This window comes from Caenorhabditis remanei, chromosome I (assembly GCF_010183535.1).
Source record: "Caenorhabditis remanei strain PX506 chromosome I, whole genome shotgun sequence".
NCBI classification, from domain to species: domain Eukaryota; kingdom Metazoa; phylum Nematoda; class Chromadorea; order Rhabditida; family Rhabditidae; genus Caenorhabditis; species Caenorhabditis remanei.
The window spans coordinates 3,924,492-3,936,231 of NC_071328.1; the positions used below are offsets into that span (position 1 = coordinate 3,924,492).

The 11,740-nt window shown below is 36.5% G+C and overlaps 2 protein-coding genes across 2 annotated transcripts; both read right to left on the minus strand.

The window, feature by feature from the left end:
- Positions 1 to 466: 466 nt before the first annotated feature.
- Positions 467 to 2,022, minus strand: GCK72_000582 (uncharacterized protein; the record flags this gene model as incomplete). Its single annotated transcript, XM_053722568.1, has 3 exons — positions 467 to 638; positions 801 to 1,433; positions 1,898 to 2,022. The coding sequence occupies 3 exons, from the start codon at positions 2,020 to 2,022 to the stop codon at positions 467 to 469; spliced, it is 930 nt and encodes a 309-aa protein (XP_053591213.1).
- A 1,314-nt stretch (positions 2,023 to 3,336) lies between these two features.
- GCK72_000583 (uncharacterized protein) lies at positions 3,337 to 6,137 on the minus strand (the record flags this gene model as incomplete). The annotated part of the gene is made up of 4 exons (XM_003109138.2): positions 3,337 to 3,550; positions 4,492 to 4,850; positions 5,832 to 5,926; positions 5,981 to 6,137. The coding sequence occupies 4 exons, from the start codon at positions 6,135 to 6,137 to the stop codon at positions 3,337 to 3,339; spliced, it is 825 nt and encodes a 274-aa protein (XP_003109186.2).
- Positions 6,138 to 11,740: the final 5,603 nt, after the last annotated feature.

An 11,740-nucleotide genomic window follows, 5' to 3' on the forward strand; every position in this document is an offset into this window, starting at 1 on the left:
TCTCACAATACTATGTTACCCTCACTGTGCACTTGCTGTTTATGTTCTTGATCTAATATCTTTTACGACTCTTGAAGTCGTAATAAACAATAAACAATGGACTATGCAAACTTAATTTCATTCGAGTCATAATGAATGTTTTGCTTCCCAAGTATTCATGATTTTGACTTTCTGCGACAAATTGAATATATTCATTCGGCGAGATGCGATGATATTCCATTTTCCCTCAATAGGAAGATTAACTACAGTAACCAAAAATGTAATAATCGCGATTTTTATAGAGCTGTAGAGTAAAAGTACGAATGAGATGTTTGAAATAGGATAACAAATTACTCTTAAAAAGAGAGCAAGAGAACAAGAAAATAGTACAAACATCGGATAAACAGTTCGATCTTTTGAGGTGCCGGAGTCAAGTTAAATAGATGAGATTATAGTATTAATACTTTAATTGGTTTTAAATAAGGACTCATGACTTGAGACATTTTTCGAGGAACTCGTTCTCCGTCAGATCCCAGATTCCTATCGAAAATTTTTCCTCGTTGAGAAGAACCGACGCGACACGTTGATCATGATCTCGAACCACGTAGCTATTTGAAACAAAACTGTGAGAAAAAAAGTCGTTCGGATCGAGATTATATCTGAAATAAATGGTAATTGGAATTATTACTGGAGCTGAATAAATATACACGATCTTCAATGATGATCACAATGACATTTCGCTGTTTTTATTTTAAAAATACAAATTTACAGATGTTTCTTTTTATTTTTTTTAATACAGGAATACATCCTCTGAAACTCACCTCCTTTTGTAATGAAACTCTGGAGCATTGTTTTCTGACGATAACTCTCTTATTCCAATCGAGTTTTCGATTTCAATCCGATTGGAAAGATCAAAACGTTGATTGAAACTCACAACCAAAACTTCTAAACTCTCGGATCCCTCATTGGATTTCCATCTATTCACAAATTCGATAAGCCGAGAAATCTCGAGTTTAGAACTGCTCAGAAACGCTTGAATTCCAGTGAATCTACGAAAAATATCGGACAGCAATTCTGAATTGAACCCTTCATGAACATCTATTGCTTTCATTCCGTACAGTTTCGAATTTTCGTCCAACCGCCCATTTATCGGTGATAACACTTGCAGAAAATCTTGATTGGGCGACTCGGAGCAGAAAGAGTCAACAATCTTTCCATTAATTGTTGGATAGGCCCATACGCGACTCGATCTAATATTGTGGAGTCTTGGAATACTATCCCCATCATAAAGAGAAAACATATCCACTCGATATTCTTTTTCATTTCCAAACAAATCACTTGTATGATTTTGAATGGCTTCGAGTGCTGAATCAGTGCACGCCACGTCAGCGTCGACTTCGGAGCACGTTTTGTATATGAGATTAACACCTGGAGACCCAGGAGGGAGGAAATGCCTGAAAAAGGACGAATGAAGATGAGTTCAGAATTGATTGTTTTCTATAGATCATGTTTGTTTTCTATAGATCATGACATTTCTATCTAATCTCCTGATTTTGAAGAATATTATATGTGATTATTAGCTTAGAAGAAACACAGACGTTAGTCTATGGCTTCTCTGTACTGTATTCTCTCTCACTTGTGGTCTAATACACCAACTTCGACATCATAAATCTTCAAATTATCGAAAAATGTTCAATTACAAAAATGTAGTCCTAAAGGATCTGTTTTAACAACGAAAAGGTCGTTTCAGATTCTGTGGAACTTTCTTGAATATTGCTACTTCCAATGATATCAAAAAGTAGGTAACTATTGTTTATGCCAAAACAAAAATACTACCACTTTTCTATAATCTTAAATCAAGTTTTACTCAAGTTTGCGATTTTTTCTGGTACCTATGTGATATGTGTTATAGACTTACCCAAATCCAACATCTGCTCCGGATATAGTAATCGTACACAAACGTTTTACTGCTGAATTTGTTGGATACATTTCGAAAATGACTTCGACAGTTCCATCGAAGTACACTGCCTCAATGCAAATCATGCTCCTGATTTGAAAATGAAAATATTTAATTTTGTTAAATCGAACGGTTTGTCTTGATTCAATACAATTTTTCATTCTTTTTGAGCACAAAGAAAGTAAAAAAATACTTTGAAGGTCCATAGAATCGAGTATATGCTTTTGAATGAGATATGGCAAGCAGAACAGCTTCATGGGTTCCATTCTGTAATTTAAAAAACGTTTAGAATAACATTTTGACTTTTTCAAGAGCATTATTAATTGGCGAACCCGAAAGCTATATGAGAATATTCAATAATTTTGAAAACAATTTTAGAAAATGAAAAGTCAAACTTAAAAAATATAAACAAGAAGAGAAGTCCAGAAGAAATTAATTGTATTATTGTTGAATTAAAATAGTAAATGGTTCGAAACGAGATCAATACTTTTGTCAACAATCCACCCATTGTCTCCTTGTTTCCCACGAAGAGCTAATGTATCTGTTAATCGTTGTTCTCAATCCATCTGTCTCACACCTTCTGTTGACGGCAGGACGTCTAGGAATCAAAAAGATTGGAAACAAGCCGTTTAGAACCCAGGGTAATTGTGGGTGAATAAGAATAGGGATCTCACAAGGGAAGGCCTCCAGATCACCGTGGAGTTATGGGCATTTTTCACCGAAAAAGGCAACATTTAATATAATTATGAGCGGAACTTCCGACTTCCGCCATCCGGCTTCCTTTTTCGAAAATATTACTTCCGCACAGCTCTGCTTTATGCATATGTGTTGCGAGATCGACGACACTAAAAATAAGTTTAAATGTCAAAATAAAACAATGATTGCTTCTATAAAAGTTTGTTTTGTGTTAACCTTTAGAATTTTCCGAATCTTTGGAAAATCATGAGTAACTCTTGTCTGAAATTCCTTTTTCAGATATGCTTATACACGCAGTTTCTAAAAGAATCGTTCCAGAATTCATTTGAAAATCTTGAAATTGATTTTTTATCGGAATGATATAGAGACATAAAATTGGAAGAAAATCGAGAGTTGTGACAAAAAGCGACAAAAAGGAAAATGGGAAAAAATGTTGATTCTATGGGGAAATATGGGGGGAGGGAAGGGAAATACAATCAACCCGTTACCACTTTTTTCGCGAATTTAAATTTAAAGTTCAAATTTTTACAAAATAGATTTGATTTGAAAGAAAAAAATAATAAAAACTACTCCAATTGACTTTAAAAAAATTAAAAAGAGAGAAAGCTGTTTGATATAAGTAGACGTTTTTTGGTCAGTGTCATTATGAAACAAATTATGATACATTATGATGATAGAGGGTGTTTCATACCAAACGAAGACGGTTAGAACGCCGAGAAAAAGTTGTGACGTGGCGCAGTGGAATACATTGAGAAGAGACTTTGACGTGGTTTTCTGGTGGGTGCTGGAGAGAAGAGACTGTAAGATGTGGTGAGAGCAAGACTAGATGCTGGAAGAGACGATGGACTGTAGGCACGACGGAGAGATGATGAGGCGAGGGAAGAGGATCCGGTGGAGACTGATGACGGGCGGTATGTGCTGGAATAAGGGAAAATGATTAGTTGGTACTTGCAAATGTGCTCCACGGAAATCTTTAAAGTATTCAAGGAGAAGAAATTGTAAAATTTTGGAGAAGCTAAACTTTCATATTTCGTTACTAAAAGTGGGAGGAGCCAAAAAACTTATGCTAGATTTTTCAAAAACGTATTAGCTCGGCACAGTTCTTACAACTACGCTCCACCGAAAAAATTGTTTCATATCTTCCATAATTCTGGAGATATGGGCGCTCAAAGATTGGTGGCTAAAATCGAAAGCGGATTCTCCGCGCTTCATTATCTCAAAAACCATCAGGGCTATCTAAAAATAATTTATTACCCAACTAATCTATATGAAATGCTACACATTTCATTAGTTTACAACTTTTTGCTAGCTTTTATAATTCAGGAGATATGAGCTTCGTAAACATTTTTAAGACTGGTGTGAGGTACGCCCGAAGAGACGTTTGGTAACTATGACGTTTCGAAACTCAACAAAAAACAAAAGTTGCAAAGCGTCCTAGTTCCCAAACGTCCCAATTTCCAAACATCATATTGAGATTTGTCTCATAAGAGAAGTACACGACGAACCGAGTTGAACTTTTTCTATAAAATTGACCATAGATACTTTCGACCCTGCTGATTCCAAAACTGCAAAAAAAAATCAGCCAAATGCTCATTTGGACCGAGTTACGAGCCGTCAAACTTTTGCTATTGAAAAGCTATTTCCACGTAAACGTTCACCTGTGCACGGAAAAATGCATCGATAGCGTTTCAATAGTAAAAGTTTAACAGCTCATAACTCGGTCCGCGTGATTATTTAGCAGAATTTTCTTGCAGATTCGGAATCAGCAGGGTCGAAAGTAGCTATGGTCAAATGTATAGAATAAGTTCAACCCGACTCGTCATGAACTTCCCTTGGTAAAACCCTAATCCATTGCTTACCTAGCGGAGAAAGCTCTCTGTTTAGTGGATGGCGTCTGAGCGGAAGGCAACGAATGTCTTGCAATCTCCCGACTGATCTGCATTCTTCTCAAGTCATCCACATAAATATCTGGAATCGGCATATCACATTCCGGCGTCTGAACCATTTTGATCGATGCAGTTCCCCGAAGACGCTTCTCATAATCGACCATCTGCTTCCAGAATCCGACGTTCGGACGAATGATCGGACGAGCTGCTTTGACGTAATGATATGCTTGTCGGAGTGTCATATGCTCGTGTTTCACCAAATAAATCATCACCAATGAGGCGGATCGAGATACTCCCGCCATACAATGAACCAGTGTCTTTCCTCCTCTTTCCTGTAAACATTTGAAGAAATTTTATGACTTTTTCTTTTCGAGAAACCAGTTGTTTGTAATTACTCCCGTTCACTGAATTTATGAGGGTGGTTCGTCGAAAGGGAAAAATGAACATTTTTATTGGTTTCGAAGAAAAAAACGGGTGGTGTGACGAAATGGAACGAGGTACTGTAGCAGTCAAAAATTTCAGACGAGTGAACAAATGTTGGAATTTAACCGCTTTGACACGATTTTCAATGACCTAGAAAACCAAAAGTTAGGCCACCAAGTTTTTTTATCCAATTTTCCAGAATTTCTGTAGTTTGAAGTGTTTCATGCTTAAAAACACTTTTTTTGTATGGTGGCCTAGAAAACCAAAATTTGAAACTTTAGGCCACCAACTTTTTTTCAAAATCTTAGATTTTTGATCGTTCTAACTGTGAAAAACGCAAAAACTCATCAAACACGATTTTCAGCTTGGTGGCCTAGAAAACCAAAATTTTGAAAAAGTTAGGTCATCAACTTTTTTTTTTTGAGAAACACAGAGAAGACAGAAAGTCAGGCTTCTCTGCGTCTCAATGCGCCTCCCTCTCATTGTTTTATTAAAAGATACTTCTCTTTGAAGACGTGCATCTCAAAACCTTGAAGAGCTATCAAAAAGGTGTAAACTACAAACATATAGATCTAGGTTTGATTTCTAACATATCAAAAAATCAAAAATCTGGAGCGATTTCTGCTTTAGTGACACAAGCTCAAAGTTTACCCGAATTTTCTATGTGGTATCGTCTGCAGAGCTTCAGGCCTGTGCTATAACTCAAGAGGGAGAACATGTAGAAAAAAGTAGTTCACTACAAAAATAGAGACCTAGGTTTGTTCTATAACATATCAAAAATTCAAAACAATGCGATAAATTCTGGGCGAGTAGCACACCGTTGAATTTTGAGTAAAATTTACTAGACTTCGTTGTAAATTCTCACATAAAATTTGTATATTTTCACCAACCTTAACATTACGAATCTTATCAGCAACCACATCGAAATGCTCACTGAGTCTAGCGTACGGATGATCCTCGATACGAATCTTCATAGTATCGACTCCTGAAATTATGGAATTCAAGATGTAGCAATCGCGCTCCATCGAAATTATCAAACCTTGCATATAAGTGGATGGTTCCTCAGTAGTCGCATTCACAATCATATTAATCTTCCTCTGTTTTATCTTCTCCGGCTTCAAAACTCCGGCTCCAGATAGGTAGAGATGATCGTTAATCTCCGACATTTGTCCGAGAACACCAACATTTCTCGACATTTTTTGTCTGAAATAGAGGAAAATTTGAGAAGAAATGACAGGACGGGGCAGTTTAAAAAGACAAGAAAATCCATTAAAAATTTTGAGAAAAAAAAGAAAAAAAAGAGTTTCAAAATTGGGGGGACAAACCGGAAATCTGTACATGTCACAAGTAAAAAGGAAATTAGTTGATGACATTCTAAATGGCAGTTTCAAAAAAAAAGAAAAAGAGAGAAATGGTTTTTGATGATTTATTGAGAGAGACGGCGGAAATTCGAGATGAGTGGTGGTATTTGAGGAATTTTTTAAAGAGAAAATTGGCAAAGAAGACTAATTCGAGATATTGCAAATGCGCTATAATTGATTCTAGAGGAAATGGAGTGGATTTTTAAATTTGACTCAAGGCCTGGAAACCAAATTATGAAAAAGTTAGGCCACCAGAAAAAAATAATACTATTCTGATTTTCCGGCAAAAACTTTCATTTTGACCCATAATTTTAGATTTTTAATGTTTTTATCTTGTAGATCAAATCTAGATCTTCATTTTTGTAGTTGACAACTTTTTGATAGCTCCGCCCCCTCCCAGGTTTAATGTCTTCAAAGGCCCATATCTCAAAAGTGGGCGGAGCTATCAAAAAGTGATCAACTACAAAAATAAAGATCTAGATATGATCTACAAAGCCATACCAATTTCAAGTTATACAGTAACATAGAAAACCGATCTCGAAGTCAATTAGGCGAAAAACGCTTGCCAAGGCGCCAACGGCACGCCAGATGTTTTTATTTCAAAATCGAAAAAAGGTAGAGATAGAATGAGTAAGAGTAGGAAGCTCCCACCTTTCTAGACAGTAAAACAAATAATAATATATTTGCTTTCTTTTGAAAGAACTTTTGGAATTTTGGTTTTTATTGTGATTCTAGAGAATTTTTTTTTGAATGCGGTAGAGCGCGTTTGCTCTGCTTGTGTCACGAAAGGTGTCTTTTTCATGTTTCATAACATCTCATTTGACAAAAAGGGAGATCTCGTGACAATTGAAAAGAGAGAAAAATGGAGAGAGAGAATAGCACCCACTCATTTTTTCCTGGATTGTTACCCTGGTATTACTCACAATATAGATGATATCATTCGGAGAAAAGGGGAAACGGGATTTATGAGATTTGCGGATTTGCGATCGTGGGAATTGTTTTAGACACGGAGGCTCAATATGTGACTATACAAACGTGCTCCATTAGACAGATTTTAAGATATTCAGTTTAACAATGGAGCACCTTTGCATACTCCCGTTGTGACAAATGCAACCGCGCTCCATTGACAAGATGGGAGGTTTTAGTTTTTATGTCTACCGTAACTGAAGAATACAGTAATCCTGTTGAGAAACATTATCAATGTCGTGGCAAGACCTATTTTGACTTAGTTATCAGTAGAGCGGGGTTTCTTTTTGCTTGTAGATTTGTAGATCAAAACTCTAAAGTTTGTCAAAGTTAAGAATTTGCGGACAACTGGACAAACAAGAAAGTTCGATATCGGAGAATCAAAAAAAAAATTTTTTATTGTAAAGTTAACATCGCCGTAGTTGTCAAGCCCGACATCAAAAAATGAATTTTCTTTCAATTTTTTAAATCAAAAAAGTGAACATTATTTATGATTTTTCAGGATTTCTTCTTATTCTGAATGGTAGTCGAAAATTTGACTTTTTCACAAAAAATTTCAAAAAAATTGAAGAAAGAATACCTTCATTGAGAAGAACCTGATGGGAAATCAATTTTTTAAATAAAAATATCACGGACATCTGGACAAACATAACGATTTCGTAGCTGGGAAAAGCATTTCAGAATCTGTTCCAGAACATTCAAATCTATCAGTTTTCAAAAAAGTAAAATATTTCCCAAAAAAAAACTTTTTACCACCTAAACACAAACCACTCGAAAAGTATCACAGTATCTGTGTCTGTAACAAAGAGAGAGATAGTGAGAACTGATCATCTGGTACTTTCCCCTTCCCCCCGACCCCTTGTTACCTCTATTTGCTCTTAGAAAGAGAAGGCAGAACTGGTGAGTGACGTGGCAAGAGAGAATGAGTAAATAGTAGTTCTCTCTCGGGGGGAGGTTCTGCCAAAACGATACGATTAAAAAGTAAAAGTTTCTGAAAAAGAGAGGAACAGTTCTAGAAGTGGTCAAGGCGAAAAGGGGAAACTGGACTCTTTCTCGACTAAATAATCTTTGAGAAGTGAATGTTTGAGTACGCATGTACCAGAAGGACAAAAGGTGTAATCTTCAGTTAGAGAGAGAGTGTGGAGAAATGAGAGAGTGGTAGAGAAAGAGAGAAAGAAATTGATACGAGAGAAAGAGCTCAAGAAGAAGATAAAGTAGTGTAGGTTGAACCGGATAAAAATAGAAGAAAAGGATTTTGTGTATTAAATAAATCGAGAGATCAGTAGACGCAGTTTTTGGAAATTGAGAAGGAGAAGGATACATCTGTGGTTACGGTAGGTTTTGGCACTTTGAAGTTTTTTTTGCGTTGGATGTGTTTTACGGGGACTAGTTTTTCACTTGTTGGAAAGTTAGGTCATAATTTTTTTAATAGTTTTTATAAGTGTTGGTTGTCAAATGTGCTCTATTGCTAAATTTTAACGATGACTATTTTTTCCCGAAAGTTAGACGGTTAGGTGAAATTCTGAAAATGCGCTCTATTGATAAATTTGTTAGTAAAATTTCAATATTTTCCAAAATTTCGAACATAAATCGGAGGAATGAACCGCTCTTGCACAGCTTGCTCCTGAACCAACCGTTCGGTAGAGCGGATTTGCATTTCATACGGTATTTGAACTGTTATTTAGCAAGTGCGCTTTACTGAAATGATAGATTACTGTATGTTTGCCGAATTCGCTCCATTTCTAGTTCGATCATAAAATTGTTTAAATTCCGGACTTTTTGACAATTTCTGTGCAAAAATTGATCTAAAAGAGTAGCTCAAGACAGCGAATTCGCATTTATTATGTATTCAGCAAATGCGCTCTGCTAGACCTTCATAAAACTCCGATTTCGGTAAAGCGCTATTGCACATCTAGATTCTCAACCAGTGTCTAGTAATTGTGCTCTACCGAACACTCCTAAAACTTTGGAGCTGGCCAAAGGCGCTAGAAACTTTAATTCTTTTCAGAAAAAAAGTCGTGAATTCAGCATAAAAATTAAATTTCGGGAAGAGCGCATTTCACACACTTTTCATACTTCTTTCAAAATCAAATTTCAGCCAAAAAAGAAACTAATTTCAAAAGAAACTTGAAAAAGGCAGGCATCACTTCGTTTTGACGTAGAAATGACTACTTGAGACGTGAAAACTTTGTTGAGTTTTCCTTTTCGAAAATCCATAGATCCACTCCTCGTTTCTCCTCCTCTTAATCTCATTTGCAACCAAAAGTTTCCTCTTTTTCCTGATTTACATATAGATACACTTCTCGAGAAGAGCTATACTTCCTTCCTTTCTAATTAATCCTTTTGATTCTTCTGACTAGATTCAATTACAGTAATCTAGGGGTGGAAGGTGGAAGAGAAAGATTTCTAGGCCATACTCGTTCGTTGTATCATCGATCACATCCTCCCGTCTCGAGACAACAAGAAAATGAAAAATCACATAAAAATGAGAATAGAAATCAGCTGGAGAGGGGGAAGAGACACAACAATGTTACACTTTTCAGTGATGGTGCCTTGCCCCGTGTCGTCTCGGGAAGAAGAAGAGGACAACCAGAAAAGTGATAAGTATTGAGAAGAGGAAGGAATAGATTTTCGGAAGAAGAGCATTTAGTGGGGGGAAGGGGATTGGTTGTGTATCAAATAGCAATGGAAGTGACGTGAAAAAGGGGATTTGGATTTCAGAAAAAAATGGGTGGTGGCCTAGGGATCTAGAGTTGGGAAACTTCGGCCAGCAATATTATCGGTTCTCAAACTCTTGCCGGGGCTAGCTCTTGAACCATTGTCTAGCAAGTGCGCTCTACAGAACCCTCATTAAACTACAGGGTTTTCTAAATGTGCTCTATTGCTAAAATTTTATTAAAGAATTCGAACAGTCCGGTAGAGCAGATTTGCAATTCTTTTAGTATTTGAACCTTTATTCTGCAAGTGTGATTTACCGAAATGATAGATTACTTTGTGTTTTCCAAATACGCTCCATTGCTAATTCGATTATACAATTTTTTTTAATTCAGGGATTTTTTGATAGAAGCTTTACAGAAAATGTCTAATTTAGAATGACTGAAAGGATTTGATCTACACAGACACTCGTTCCAGTTTTCACTTGTTATACCTATCTAGAACAAACAAAAAAGTGAAAACTTCTAGAATTTAAAGATGGATTGGAAATGGAAAGTGTAGAATTTGCAAAACTTCCAAAGTTGCTATCGTTTTTGAAATATGAGTGTTTGAAGAAAGAGATCTTTCGTGGAAATTCATCATCTTTGATGGTCTGTTGTTGAAGCCTCTGAAGTTAACCACTGGGGATGATCTCTAGAAAGAAGGTGTCAATTACAAAAGTGAAGATCAGAATTTATAGCTTTAGAAAAGTTGAAAATTGAAGAAAAATATGAGGTCGCGACTAAAAGCCAATTTTCAGAAAACTTTGAACCTCACAGTTTCAGATTCTACTTTCCCAATTTCTCTATTCAGCAACATCGCTCCATTGAGAAATATAATAATTTCGCTGGAGCGCAATTATAAAACCGTAAAGTTCGTTTATCTATTAGCTCGTCACAGTTCTTACAATTGCGCTCTACCGAAAGACTCAGGGAAAAATACACATTTTCAAGGAAATTTCGGTGGAGCGCAGTTGTAAAAACTGTGCTGAGCTTTTCTCAAAAAAGAAATCGTACATACATGATAACAGAGAGATGAGACAGAGAGCAGAACAAAGCACAAAAACCTTTGAAGAAAGTGAGAAAAGTGAACAACAAGTTGTTGATCAAAAGAGAAGAAGAGTGTCCTCTGGGTGAGTTGTCGTCACTCATTGAGAGCACAAAATGAACAAAAAGCACAATTCAGAAGGCGTTGAAGCGGCAACACAAAGACACGTTTCTTCTCCTTTTTCTTAATTTTTTTTGTTCGAAAACTTCAAGAAAAAAGTAATAAGAGAGTGAGAGCAAAAAAGGAGATTTTCTTTCCGAATTTGGATGGATTAAGGGAGAAATAGAAGAAGAAGAGGGGGGATTAGATGGGGGAATCAAAACGATAGAAATAAGACGTTTTTATGGGGAAATGAGGGGAGAGGAAATGCTTATCGGAAATCTGGAAATGAGGCGGAAATTGGTGGTTAACATGGGCTCAAACGACTATGTTAGAGATCGAAAACTCAAAAAAAACTAACTTTTTTCTTCTGGATATCAGCACGGTACGCTTCTTACAACCGCGCTCTATCGAAACGAAGAAAATAGTATGCGTAATTGAGAGACTCAGATAAAAAGAGACATTTTTCAAGGGGATTTCGGTGGAGCGCAGTTGTATGAACTGTGCCGGGCTGATAGCTGCAAATACTTATTAACTGAGCAATGGTGTTGCAACTGCGCTCCATCGAAATTTCATAGAAATAGACGCAGAGACGAGGATTTCGGTGGGGCGCAGTTGGAGCTATTGGAACG